This window comes from Pelodiscus sinensis, chromosome 1, assembly GCF_049634645.1.
Source record: "Pelodiscus sinensis isolate JC-2024 chromosome 1, ASM4963464v1, whole genome shotgun sequence".
Lineage (NCBI taxonomy): Eukaryota > Metazoa > Chordata > Testudines > Trionychidae > Pelodiscus > Pelodiscus sinensis.
In genome coordinates, this window is record NC_134711.1 from 54,344,341 (window position 1) to 54,359,180 (window position 14,840).

At 40.9% G+C, this 14,840-nt stretch overlaps 1 protein-coding gene across 3 annotated transcripts in view; it reads left to right on the forward strand.

The window, feature by feature from the left end:
* Positions 1–69: 69 nt before the first annotated feature.
* The window catches only part of IRAK4 (interleukin 1 receptor associated kinase 4), a 32,165-nt gene continuing 17,394 nt past the window's right edge, over positions 70–14,840 (forward strand). The window contains exons 1-7 of one of the 3 annotated variants that reach the window (XM_006126501.4): positions 71–203; positions 520–684; positions 3,288–3,433; positions 3,734–3,931; positions 4,886–5,046; positions 8,903–8,967; positions 10,122–10,236. In XM_006126501.4, coding sequence (XP_006126563.1) covers positions 524–684; positions 3,288–3,433; positions 3,734–3,931; positions 4,886–5,046; positions 8,903–8,967; positions 10,122–10,236 — 846 coding nt within the window. In that variant the 5' untranslated portion in view covers positions 71–203; positions 520–523. Of the gene's footprint in view, positions 204–519; positions 685–3,287; positions 3,434–3,733; positions 3,932–4,885; positions 5,047–8,902; positions 8,968–10,121; positions 10,237–14,840 lie in introns of those variants that run through there. The other 2 variants (XM_006126503.3, XM_006126504.3) reach the window with 2 other exon arrangements.

Sequence of the window (14,840 nt, forward strand, 5' to 3'; positions counted from 1 at the left end):
TTGCGGTCCGGCCCGATCCTGCGCCTCCCCGGCCGCTACCCGGCCCAGGGGCGGCGCTGCCCGCTTGCTTCCGGCCCGATCCCGCAGGCGCGGGGAAAGTGCCGGGGCAGAGGGGCTCGGGAGCCGGGCCTGGTGTGCGGGACAGGGACCCCGCCAGCCTGGCGACGAGGGTGGCCATCAGGTCACGTGGCGACGCAAGTTGGGTGCGTGCAAGTTTTAAACCCCGTGTTAGGCAACAGGCTTGCATGGGGGGGGGGGACTAGTGAGCTGTGTGGGAGGGAGCGGCTCGGAGGTAGACACCGATGGACACGTGTTCATCTAGCGCCTCACTCAAAGGAGCCAAACCTCATTGGCTTCTTCAGGTACCTAATGTCAACCGGGGGAAGGGTAGTGGGAATGAAAGCAGGCCGGGGTGTGATTACAAACAAGGGAATTAAAATAAGATAACAATGAGTCTTATGCTTGATGACTATTGTACTTGTAAAATCCTGTATTTAAAAGATGCAATGCATTTGTTAGGAAGATGAGCAAATCCATAACTCCTTCAACATATTTGCGCTCCATTGGCTATAAACTCATGATGCAACTGGCTGATTTCATTGATCCCCAAGAAGGATGGAAGAAGCTAGCAGTAGATATAAAAAATCCTTCTGGTGAAAACAGATACAATCAAATGCATATAAGGTATTGTATAAAAGTCATGATAAAATAGTTTTTTTAATCAAATTGAGCTACTTAATATAAATATTGCTTCCTCATTCCTGTGACTTCTAACAACCTCCATATAAGGAAAGATTAAAAAGACTGGGTCTGTTCAGCTTAAAAAAGAGACAACTGAGGTGGATATGATAGAGAACTATAACATCATGAATGTGTTGAGAAAGTCAGTAGGGAATTGTTATTTACTCCTTCACATAACACAAGAAAACTAGGGGCCAGGTGTTAACAGGTAACAATTTTAAAACAATCCAAAAGGAGGATTTGTTAACACACTGCGCAAATCATTGCCATGGATTGTTGTGAAGGCCAACATTTAACTAAATTCAGTAAAGTTCACAGGTAAGGTTGAGATTTTTGTCAGGTTTATTTTTAATAAAATTACAGACAGATCTCAGGTGATAAAACAAAAATTCAAAACAAACATTTCAGTGATTGTTACTAAAATAAGGAGGGTGAGGGAGCTGATAACTGGGGATGGGTGACAGCTCCAGCCCCTGCTTTCTGTGGCAGCTTCTGACAGCTGTAGGGGGCCTCAAGTCTGCTTAGAGCTACAGGGCTGGAGATGGAGATGAAGCTGAAGCAACAAATGTAACAGAAGTGTCTTAAAGTCATGGAATATGTGTCCTTCAAAACAAAATATTGTCTTTCCTCATGGAAGATAGGAAAAATCTTAGAGACTAACAAAAATTTAGATGGTATCATGCATGAGCTTTTGTGGGCACAGCCCACTTCTACAGATGAATGGAGTTTAAGGGGTCCAGTTTTCAAATAAATAGCAGAGAGAGGGAGTGGGGAGGGGGGGAGAGAAGGAAAAAAAGGGGAAAGAAATTGTCAATTAGAGTGTCCATGCTAAATGAAGCTGGTAAGAGCACTTAGTACCCACTGATAAGTGCTCTTAACAGCTTTATGTAGCATGGACACTAATTGATCATTTCTTTCCCTTTTTTTCCTTCTCTTCCTCCCCCCCGCTCCCATGCTGTTTATTTGAAAACTGGACCCCTTAAATTCCATTCATCTGAAGAAATGGGTTATACCCATGAAAGCTCATGAAACCATCTACATGTTTTGTTAGTCTCTAAGATGCTACAGAACTAGTCGCTGTTTTTTTAAGTTTTTCCAGTTACAGACTAACTGCTACCCCTCTGAAACTCATGGAAGGTAGGTCCATCAGTAGCTGTTAATCAAGATGGTCAGGGATACAACCCATGCTCCCGGTGTTCCTAAACTTGCACCTGCCAGAAACCAGGATTATGTGACATGGGGTGGATCACTCAAAAATTCTGTCTGACAAATATGTCTGACAAATTGGGTCAGGCCAATGGTTTATCTAGCCCAGTATTCTGTATTCTGACAGGGGCTGCTGTCAGAATACTGGGCTAGATAAACCATTGGCCTGACCCAATTTGGCCATACTTGTATAACCTGATTGGGTTTCTGAATTTCATAGCTGTTATTGTAAAAGACAAACTAAAGTCAACTTTTTAATTTGATTTATCACATTTATTTTATTCTGAGCCTAAAAAGAATGCTGGAAGATATTTAGTATTTGAGACATTAAGGTTTTAAGCCTTCATTGTGTTTTTTTATTTGTTTGTTTATATGAACTTGCAGAAAGTTACCATTCCAGATAGCTCCTGTCTTGTATCTCTAGACCACTACATGGATAACAAATTTGAATCTGCATCTGTATCTGCAAAACGAGCTGCAAATATCTGCAGATTTGCAGGGCTCCAAGCTTCTCCCTTACAGTAACATAAGCTATTATAAAGATTCTCAGAATGGGACAGATACAGGTGATATGGGACCCAACTAATTTCAGATGCAATTCCATTCTTTATGGAGTTAAGCCAGTGAGGAATTTAGCCTATATCACTAATTAGAAGATTTACCTGACATTACTCAGCTCTTTCAGGGCAGGAGGCTGAAGGTGTGGGGGCACAGGGTTGGGGGGTGAGGAGAGGCTCAAGGTAGGGAACTGTGAGTTTGAGGGGTGCAGGAGCTGGCAGGGGCTGTGCTGGCTGGGTGGCAGCTCCCTGGTGTACCCCCCTGGCTATGGGGTGGATCTCTGGGGCTGGCTGCAGTGGGGACTTCACTGCCTGGGTGGTGAGTGGTCAGTTTACCCTTGCCACCCAAATGAACTTATAGCTATTCCAAGCCCCATATCTGGCCCCTTGCTGCACCCTTGGCCATTACACAGTATAACTGTCCCTGCCAGCAGAGCTCGTCCTTTCTGTTTTACAGAAAATAATCTCATTCCAGGCAGATCCAGGCCCTTAACAACTAAACCCTTTCCATGCTTTAAGGTACGATAAGAGGAAGCTGTATGCTGAATTTGGTAGCCCTAGCTCTTACTGTTTAAGAGGAGTTCTTGAATAGACGGACGAAGCGACAGACTCACTCAGACAAACTAACTCTCTAAAACATTAGGAATAAACAGAAGAAAGCTTTTTAAAAAAACCCAACCTTTTCACACCTTCTCTTTATGCTATGAAGAAACCTGGATGTATCACCCTTCCACTCCCCCATATTTGCAGGATACGTAATTTGATTTTAATTTATCTTTTAAGGAGATTTGAAGGGCTAATGAAAATGGGAAAGAGCCCCACTTGTGAATTATTGTATGACTGGGGAACATCAAACTGTACAGTTGGTGATCTTGTGGAATTGTTGATCAAGAATCAGTTCCTAGCACCAGCTAGCCTTTTGCTTCCAGGTAATTCTGTTCTCCGTGGTATCTATAACTTCACAGTAGCTCTCAATTTAAAAGAAATAAATAGCTTGTTTAAATGATACACAAAGGTAGTTACATCTCTTCTTACATATTTTTTAATAATGTAGATTAAGAGTAATTGTTTAGGATGTTACATGCATATTTAAGTTTTAGACACATGTAAAACTTTTCACATTTAATGAAGCTTAGCTATCTGTTAGCTTTTATTAAATGCTGGTATTCTATAACTTATCATTTTCTGTTTCCCAGCGTTCTTAGATATATTTTTAATTTCATTTGCAGATGCTGTTAGGGTGGCAAATGATTTTACAGTACCTTTTTCTTCACAAGAAACTATGCCTATACATGAAAAACAAGTGCCTGTACAGGAAAAAAAAGTAATATCTAGAACGCCTCTTTTAGCTCAGAGTAATGTGGGACAACTTTCAGCTCCTTCCTGCTTACCTCAAGAGAATGACAATCTGCAACTTAGTGACACAGGTATGAACTTTGGAAGAATTAAATGCAGCTTCAGCTGTTGCCTTTTGTTATTACGAATATCCTTGAGCCAAATTCTGGAAGTGGAAAGGATATACAGTAGAACCTCAGAGTTACAAACACCCCAGTTGTTCGTAGTTCATAACTTGGAATAAAACATGATTATTCAGTTTACTTTTAACATAGTACAGTACTTCATTTTTGCTTTGTGTATGTGTCTCCTCTCTTTCTCTCTGCTGGTGCTGCCTGATTGCATACTTCTGATTCCAAATGACTTGTGTGGTTGATCGGTAAGTTTGTAACTGGTGTTAATAACTCTGAGCTTCTTTAGCAAACAAGGAACCAGATTTTGCTATACCTTTGCAAGTCCCTGTAAGAAACCTCCTATCCTTGGTACAATTTTTGTGCTGCCTGTACAAAGGGATTTTGGCCTGTGTTCATCAAACTTTCAGTATGCATGCTCCATCTGGATAGTGACAAAGCCACTGAGGTGGAGTATTGGATATAGAAGCTTCTCATTTCAATGTGCTCTACGTCAGTGTTAGTGATGAGGTTGGACTGTTGGAGTACTTGTTTCATGGGCTATTGGTCTCTGAGCTCCGAAATTAATGCTGAATTGATTGTGTATCTGGTTTCTTCCACACAAGGCACTGGAAGATTTGTACTTGAATTACCTGGAAGTAGTGAACAGAGTTATCAAAGTATAGCTAACTCTCATGTGATTTGTTTGCTTTTCTTTCATTCGTTCGTCCATCCGTCCGTCAACTGAGAGAGGAATTCTGGCTTAAAATGCAGAATTAATCCAAAATTAAAGATCCAAAATGCCTATTTGTATTCTGATAAATCTGTTGATTAAATAGAGCTAAAACAGGGAGATAGCCACTTTGCACACCTGTACCTCAGTGTGAAACTGACATTTTGGTTCCATCCTATATGTGAAATATTTCTTTGTTTCAGGTTTCCACAGCTTTTGGTTCCATGAATTGAAAAATGTTACAAACAACTTTGATGAACGACCTATATCAGCTGGAGGTAATAAACTGGGAGAAGGAGGCTTTGGAGTTGTGTACAAGGGCTACATCCATGGCAGAATTGTGGCAGTGAAAAAACTTTCTGCTGTAAGTTGTCATATCTATTTTGTATGAGTCTCATATGTTTTATGGTGTTACTATGGTGTATTTTAAGTGGACACATTCAGTAATCTTATGACAGAGATACTTCAGAATTTGACATAATTGAAAACTCAGTTGGCTGAGAATATTTCTCAGATTTTAACTCCTTTTAAAATGCATTATGATGTCATCCATTTATTAGTCACCTGTCACGACTTTTAGTAACATAGATTTTGTTTTATAAGAGGTTAATGGCTGTCTCCAAAAGGGGCCAATATCATATGTTTCAGAGGATGACACAAATTCTCTCACCTTCTGTGGTACACCAGAGGATTCAGTAGTATGCGATTGACAGAAGTGAATTTTTTTCTTGGTCCGGTGATCAGTTTGTGTGCCGAAGCTTCAGAATGGGTAGTCTTTGTAATTTTATCCTAGATAAACTTAGATGCTTCCAAGATGACATGGAAGCTCAATTTAAAAAGAGCTATTTAAAGACCAAGACATTATTATAAGGAACCAATCCAGTTAATGGAAAAGGCTGGAGCAATGATTTTGTAGGTCTTTCCCATTCTGATTTTTGTGATTCAGTGCTTCAGATGTGTCTGGTCATTTTTAGGGGAGGTGAAGGGAGGTTGTTTGTTTTTAAGCTCTCTACCTTATTAGTGGGTAAGTGACTCCACAAGCTAAATATACATTCCATTAATATTTTGACTTTTATCTATTATAAACTTGCTGATTTAATATAAATATTTACTTATGTAAATGTTAAGCCCAGTATTGCAATGGGGGGGGGGGGAAACAGGTGATCGGGCTGCTATGCTGACATCCTAGATCCAATTACCTTACACTCAAGGAAGTAAATAGTAATGCTGATGTGATATTTTCAAGTTCCATTTAAAACAACACAGTAAAAAATTAATATTTTCCAAATGTGGAAGGTAGAATTGCTAAGAAAAGATCCCTTTTAATTTTTGAAAAATATTACTACATACTGTTTTCTTGCTTTTTAAAGTAGTTGACATTGTCCATTCATGAGTATTCAGAGGAACAATGTAACATGATTGTTTTGGGAGGCAAATGTAGCTTGTCTCAGATTTAAAGTGAAAAAGATACATTTTTATCTGCATTTTTGAGCTGCTATATCTTGAAACGCTGAGTAAAATATCTTAAGGTTTAGCTGCCATAATTTTGTGTAGGAGCTCAGATTTCTCTTTCTAATGGTACAGGTTTTAGCTCTTGTAACCGTTGATTTAACTGGAACCATTTGTGGGAGAATAGGCTGGAGAAGCAGACTCCCATTGTTCAGTTTACTAACAAATACAGTAAAAATGATCTGTTGGCAAACATTCACATACCAGGGAATAAGCATCTTTCTCCAACCCTGTAAAAGTTCTGATATTACCCTCCCCTCAAACTTTACTGCTGCTTTTTATCTCAGGCCCTGGATGCTCAGTGTCAAGATCACCATCTTGACTGTAGAGAATTTGGCAATTTAAGAGGGAGAGAAGTCTACGTAGTTACTTCTTTTCTTACTAAGGGGACTATTGAGAGTTCTGTGTGGAAGACCCTACACAAATTCTGTCATTCTAATCAGCATTTCCAAGAACAAGAGAACAGTGTAACAATAATAAAGAATAACTATATAGTGTCAATGATTCTATCACAAGCAGTGGCAAAATGTTATTGTATAACCAGTCACAAGAAGGAAATGGAGAGAACATCCTTCATTGGTCCCCTGAGAAAAGTCCCTGTTGCACAGAAGCCAAATTACTTAGTCAAGTGGGCAAACATTGGGGAGGAAGGAAAGCTGTTTAACTTACAGGAAAGAGTCACAAGAATAACTGACACCAAACTGTCTATGAGTTAATTTATGCTGAAAATTAGAAGGTTTTCTAACCATCAGAGAAGTAAGGCTGTAGAGCAGTCTCCCAGTATTCCTAGTGGGAGCAAATAACCTACATAGTTTTAAAATAGAGGTTGATGCATCTGAGAAAGGGATTGCATAATGGGTTTACCTACAGGGGCACAGGGCTGAGCTCAGTGGTACATGTGTTTCCTTAAATTTCATGGCTTCTTGACTTCAGCTGGTCACCTGCAGGGGGTCAGGATTAGAGATGTTAACTATTGTTTATTTGTGTAAATGTGTAACTTGAAATTTTTAGCAGTTACATGTTTACATGCAAGGGGGAGCAAGCGGGAGCCAGTGCTGAGGGGGTGCTGACTTTTTAGATGGCTCCCTGTGATTACTGGCTTCTACCTGCCTCCACCACCTCTGATAAAGAGGCAGCAGCACAGAGGGTGAGGGGGACAGGCAGGAGCTGATACATGTGGAGAGTCGTGTTGAAAACCACTTCCTGCATGTATCAGTACCTGCCTGTCCCCCATGCTGCTGCCTCTCTTCAGAGGCAGGCGGGCGGGGGGGAAGGCGGGTGGAGGGGGAGAGACAGGCTGCGCCATGGGAGCAGGTGCTTGTGGAAAGCGGTTTTTAAGCTGGCTCCGCCAGGCACTGGTTCCTGCCTGCTCCCCATGCTGCTATCTCTGTGGGAGAAGGAGGCAGTGTAGGCAGCTCCGCAGGAGGCACTGTGGGCTAGTGCTCCAAGACAGATAATCCTTTCTCATATGTTTGGCTGGTGTGTCTTGCTCACATGCTGTGCATCAAACTGATAGCTATTTTGGGGATTAGGAAGGATTTTTTTCACCATATTAAATTGGCAGCAGCCATGGGCTTTTTTGCTTTGGTATAGGTTGGGGCTGCTTGTTAGGATTATCTGGGTATATTTTACCAAACTAATTCTCTTAAAAAACAGGGGGGCTTTGCATTGGTTCATTCAGTCCCTCCTGCTCTCTGTTTGTGGCACATAGGGTTGCCAGATGGTTTCAACAAAAATACCAGACACACTTGACATTACATCATAATCTACATTACATCATATTTAGAAAATACCAGACATTTATATTTTCTCAATTTTGTTTGTTTCCCAAACAAAAAGCTCAAATACTGGACTGTCTGATTCAAAACCAGACACTTGGCAATCCTAGTGGTACACTATAGTTTAATCTCCTGAGGGTCTTAATGTTTTAGGTGGTCTCAGTACAGGAATAACTGAATGGGATTTATGATCTCATGTGCAGACTACATGATCCGGTGATCCCTTCTGGCCTTACACTCTGACTCTGTAAGGTCACAAAAGAAATCTGGGGTATTGCTAGGAATAGGATCTAGTTCAATTTCTGTAAAATATGGAATAAGGAAGTGCTCTGACTCCGTCCCCTCCTCCCTAAGTGCTGAGCACCATCTAATTTCCATTGACTTCAACTGGTGCTCCATTTATATGCTTAGACATGAATTTAAGAGCCTTACTTTAAGCATCTGTTTTTTTTTCTCTTTCTTGTTAAATCTTGGTCCAGATCTCTTAATTCTTACTCTTATGATTTAGCCACAAGACCAACCTTCCTTCCTGTTGGGATTAATACAGGAAGAACACAGTCTGTTAGATAGGACATAACAAATGCAATGACCAATGCAGTATTAAGTGTGAAATTTCCTTGCAAGAATGTGGGCATAAGTGGAGCTGTTCTTCAGTTTCTGCAATGTGATATTGTTTGGGAGAGATATGGGGGAGTGGGAAGGAGTTTCATCTCTGAGAGTTACCACCTGAATATTAATCAGTACCAGTCTTTCTGGATCAGCAAAGATGTTTGATTAAGGATGTTACATAGTACATATTATAGTGCCAACTTTTTAAACTAATTTTTGTGGTTTACAAAAAAGAGATGTTCCCAGGTAAGATTTACAGTGAACTTGTTTTGTATGTAATATATCACCTACAAAATTAATGGAGAACTAATATATTTTTTGTAGATGGTTGATGTAAGCATTCAAGATCTGAAAGAGCAGTTTGATCAAGAAATTAAAATAATGGCAAAGTAGGTACTAAGTCATGTAAATTTAGCATAACTGTGGATACAGACTGCCTACATTTGAAGTGATCTCCTTCTTAGCATGCTGCCTTAGGGGTTCCTTGCTATACTTTTGCACAAAATAGTTCAGAAACTGTTAAGTGAAAACATTGCAAAGCTAATATGAATCTTTTCTCCTCAAGATAAAAATTTAGGTTTATGATTAACTCTATGTAGTTTAGTAATCCCATTGAGTTTGCAGGCTGTTAGCCAATGTGATATATTCCCAAAATGCCTTGCATTTAGGCTAAGTTGTAAAACTATGAACTGAATTCCTAGAATGCTTTGTAATCACACTAAGCCCGTGGTCCCCAACACGGTGCCCGTGGGCGCCATGGCGGCGCCCGCCAAGTGCTCAGGGCTGGCCTGGCCCCGGGCGCGCGGCGCTTGGGGGCGGGAGGGGGGGAGAGCGCCAGCCCGGGCGTGCGGCGCTTGGGGGAGGGGGGGGGGGGAGTGCTAGCGCCGGCCCCGGGCGCGCGGTGCTTGGGGGAGGGGGGGGCAGAGAGAGCGCGCCGGCCCTGGGCGCACGGCGCTTGGGGGAGGGGGGGAGAGAGAGCGCCGGCCCCGGGCGCGCGGCGCTTGGGGGAGGGGGGGGAGAGAGCGCCCGGCAACCCCAAATGGTTGGGGACCACTGCACTAAGCTGTATTGTAGACATTTACTAATAGTTAACTGTTGAAATGTTTGTTCTCCCCATGAGTTGAATCTGTCAGAAATAAGATTTATGTATTGTTACTAATTTTATATTATATATATATTATTAGCACAAAACAGTTTATGTCTCTACATGAAACTTGTGTTTCATACTCTGCTAACATCTGGAATGTTGTTGTTTATGGTTGGTACAGAGGAGAGTAATGTATATTAATCTTCTACTTGTCATAAACAAATGGACTATTTAGGTCAAATTAAGCTCACACTTTGAGACAGACTAAACTGCTACATCTGTGTGAGCTTCTCTAGTTGTGCAGATCTACCTTTGATGAATAAACTAATTGAGCTGAGTTATCTAATGTCTTGCAATCAATAATTCACACTGAAGCACTAACAGAACTAAACTTTTTTCTAAATGTTGGAAGTTTCATGTAGCAGAACTAATTTAAAAGATTTCTCTTTGTCACAGGTGTCAACATGAGAACTTAGTAGAACTTCTTGGTTTCTCAGGGGATGGTGATCAGCCTTGTCTGGTTTACGAATACATGCTCAATGGTTCACTACTTGACAGACTGGCTTGTCTGGTAAATGAAATTTATTATTTGTTTTCTAACTGTGTCGTGTACTTCGGTTGATGACTAGAAAATTATTATAATGTCCTTGAGACACTAAGGCTGTGTCTACACTGACACGATCTTGCACAAAAGCGGCCACTCTTGCGCAAAAACTTGATGTCTGTCTACACTGGCCGCATGTTCTTGTGCAAGTAAACTGACATTCTAATGTATAAAATCCGGGCTTCTTGCGCAAGAGCTCAGACGCTCCCACTCAGGAATAAGTCCTCTTGCGAAAGAGCTTTTCCAGAAGAGGCCAGTGTAGACAGGCAACAGGAATTTCTTGTACAAGAAAGCCCTATGGTTAAAATGGCCATCAGAGCTTTCTTGTGCAAAAGAGCATCTACACTGGCATATGCTTTTGCGCAAGAGATGCTCTCTTGTGGAAGAGTTTTTGCAGAAGAACTCTTCCACAAAATAGTTTTTGCGTGAGAACGCGCCAGTGTAGATGTAGCCTAATGGATTTGAAGTGGTCATACTGTGATATTCTATTGCCTTCCATTTAGAAGGCAAATACAATTAACATTTTATATAAATATTTTAATGTATTAGGAGAGTAGATATAATATAATTATATTACAATTAACTAATTATTAGAACAAGACAGACCGTTATGATTAACAACCTGTCTGGAAAAAATGGCAGCTCCCTCCAGAGACTGAAAGTTTTGTGAAGTGTTTAAATACCTGTAACTTTGTTATCAGTGACTGCCAGAGTTCATTGTTTGTTCCAGTAACAATGTCATTTAAAAACCAATCTGTTATCTTTTGTGATAAATTTCTCTCTTCCCACCCTATTTATTGTAACCATTTTTGTCAGGCATACAGGTTCTAAAACTTTGTTTCTTGTCCTAGTCCAGGAGTGGGGAACCTGGGGGCCAGATGTGGCCCCTGGCTTGCCTGGATCTGGCCCCCAAAGTTCAGGGCTCTCCCCCAGCATTAGGGGGCCCACACTGGTGCTCCAGCCCTCTACCCACCCTCCCTCATGGGACTGATGCACACAAAAACTACTATCCTGGACCCCCCATGCTGTGGTGTTCTAAAGGGAATGTGGGGAGTGTCTTTCTCCTTCTCAGTTGCAGGCCTCGTCAGTGAGATGGGTTTTTTTCTTTTTGCTTCTCACTTGTGTGCAGCCCCCAACTGATCTTTCTCTGGGTCAGCTGCTCCCAACTCAAAAAAGGCTTCCCACTCCTGTCCTTGTCTCTATCCTTGTAACATCAGTTGTAACTCCAGGAACATGGGAGTCAGTGTCAACAACTGTAAACCAGTTTGCATAATGGCTTAGTAAGCAGAATGATAGTAAGTACTATTTTCTGTTAAGTAAAATTCTTGTAGGTTTGAGCCCCCTGGTAACTGTAACAAATGACATCTGTGTTTGGCAAGGTGTGCAGCTGCCTACATGAGGGAGAAAATGTTAGCACAGAAATGTCAGTATGATTTACAGATATAATTTACAGAAAGAATATGAGAAGAAAGGCTTCTTACTTCATGTACAGTGTAGGGATATTAAGTATCGGTTAATTGAATAGTCGAGTAATCTCGAGAATTCTTATCGGTTAGTCGACTACTCTATAGTCCCCGGGGGTGGGGCCGGAGCCAGTGTTCTCCGGCCTAACCTCCTGAGGATTCCCCTGCCACTTCTCACTGTGTTTCTGTATTAGAGGCAACAGTGCAGGGTGCCAGGCAGGAGCTGGTCTGCGAGGGGAGCCAGTTTAAAAACCGACAAGGAGTCCTGTGGCACCTTATAGACTAACTGAAGTGTAGGAGCATAAGCTTTCGTGGGCAAAGACCCACTTCGTCAGGTGCATGTCAGATGCAGTTTAAAAACCAGTTCCCTCGCAGACTGGCTGCCTGTCACCCTGTGCTGCTGCTTCTGATAGAGGCAGCAGCGCAGGGTGGCAGCAGCCCCTCTCTAGGGTGGGTCTGAGTTCCTGAACCTGGTGTGAGCCAGAACTGAACGGTGCTTCTTGCCCACCTGGTTCCTAATACGCTTTAAATGCAGAGCCGCAGCAGGGGTAGGTCCCAGACCCATTTCAAGCCAGGACTTGATCTGAACTTCTGGCCAGCCTGCTAAAAAATTTGGGAGGAGAGGGGGGAAAATGCATGTAGTCTATAGCATTAACCTATAATCTTTTGCTTATTGGTTAATCGACTGTACTATTACATCCCTAGTACGGTGCTGACCAAATGAACATTACTGCCTTCTACCCACACTGTAGTATTGCCCCTTTAGAAGACTCTGACCAAAAAAATAGTGTGTTAGTAATAAAACTAGTCAAAGATTATAAATTGAAGTATACACATTCATCTCAAGAACTTTCTTTGCAGGAAAAGAGACCTGAAAGATCACATCTTTTTTACATTTGTGACTCGGTTTTTTTGCATTAATCTCAAGAGGAAAGCAATTGTCTAAGAAAAACTAATGATAAGAAAAAACTGTAATATGACTTTTAAATGAACCTTACATGTTGACATTTCATAATCAAGCTAAATCACTTTGTCAGGGTTAAGCTTTTAAATGCCAGTCTTGTCTATACAGAGGCTTGGACCTGTTTCAGAAAAGGTGTTTGTTTGAGGTTTTTAAAACTGATTTAGTTAAACCAGTGCAAGTCTACTTGCAGATGTTCTTTATTTTGGTTTCAGAGTAGCTTATTTCAGTTTCACTTAATCCTGTAGAAAACTGAAGAACTAAACTCAAATAAGACACTCTTAAACTGAAATAAGTTTTGGTGTAAAACAGTGTCACTGTTTTAACGAAAGGGTTAAATATAGTTAAATACATTTAGTTAAACTAAGCCATTATAAACCTGGGTTAATCCACTAGAAGAGTGTCCACTTAATACTGGTATCAGTTTAATAAAATCATATTAAAAACTGACTTAAAACTAATGCAGCATCTGAGTGTAGACTAGCCCTAAGTGTCTCTGCTGCTGTAAATAGATCCACTTAAAAACAGCCCAAAACACTTTAAACTGATGCAAGTTGGCTTGTAGGCAAGCCTTGTTTTATGGAAGGGGCATATGTGAAAACCTTTTGCAAATTGTTTCTGTAACCTCAAGAATCAGCACTAAGGGTACAGCTAGATTACTAGGGTTTTTCAGGATACTGGAGGTATTCTGACAAAGACTCTGCCACATCCAGGGAACTTGTTTGGTCTTCCACCTTTTTTTGAAGAAGAGCAAACACGCTCTTTCAGAAGCCCCTGTATTCCTTGTTCCACGAGGAAGATGGGGGCTTTTGAAAGAGGGGGGTTTTCCAAAATTTGGCCCAGTCTAGATGGGCCAAATTTTGGAAAAACCTTTTCTAACAAAAGTATCGGAAAAAGATACGCAAAATGTGGAGCGCAATTTACATATCTTTTTCCGATAGATCTTTACAGTCTAGACATACCCTGGGGAAAAAAAGAGCTGAGCAGAGCACTCACTACCTTAAGGGGAGGCAGAAATAGGCCAGGCCCTTGCAAGCAAGGGAGAGCACAAGCTTATTCCCTATTATGTGTCCAAGGCTTGGCCATGCAATGACCAGAGGGGGAAATTGTGGGTGTCAGAATATTTATTATTTGCTGATTTTCAAGAACTTAACCGGGTACTTGGCACTGCTTTTTTGGCTCATCTCCTCCACTACACAGAGCCTAGGCTGAGCTGAGCTGAGCTGGAGAAAGGGCAGGGAATTCATGCCAATCCTTTTCCCTAGGTGGTTCACTGGGCTACAGATGGTGGGAGTTAAATGCTCCCATTCTTCCTGTCTAATTAGTGCCATGAACCAAAATGAAAATCTTGTGCTGGTAAATTGTATGTTGGCAGTCACTTCAAGAAAGAACATTAGCTTTTCACTTAGTCATTCGTGTTCATGAAGTTCTTTATTGACTGGCACAATTTGCCTTGGTTGTGTGGATGTGATATTGTGACTGCTGAGGCTGAAATAAAATCTAGGAAGTAAGTGTTGTTGATGTAGTTAGCTATTTGTGTTGCAATTTTGTGATTGCCAGTGTGTAATCAAAGAAATAAAGAGCATGTTGTGAAACAACCTCATGCAGCTCTTAAAGTAAAAAGAGGTGAGGGATTGATTGGGAGGGAAGAGGAAATGTAATGGGACAAATCTACACATTGCTATACATGGGAAGAAAGAGAAATGTTTACAGTATTAATCTTTAAAATGGCCTACTGAACGCAGCTATAAAACTGTCAGACCAACGTTGAAAGCAGTGCAAGAGATATGAAACATATCAGATTATCATCTCTTGAAATTTTAATATAGCCAAATGAGTTTGGATATATAAATACTGACTTTCAAGAACTTTAGTCATGTCTTTAATTATCTTAAAATGTTTCCTTTTCCATAGGTCTCTTGAGAGTTAAGGAAAAAAAAGTGTTAATGATCTAATGATAAATAGTGTTGCCTCAAGTTTATATGGCATCCAAAACCTAGTGTCTGGAATTTAGATCTTGACCTACTACATAAAATTATTTGTTGGGGCCTGTTATGGTCTATCAGTATTGAGAGAATCACAAGGGATGGCTAAAATTTAAAGTAAAAAAACTTAAAAAAACAATGAATAGTTCTATAGCACTTTAG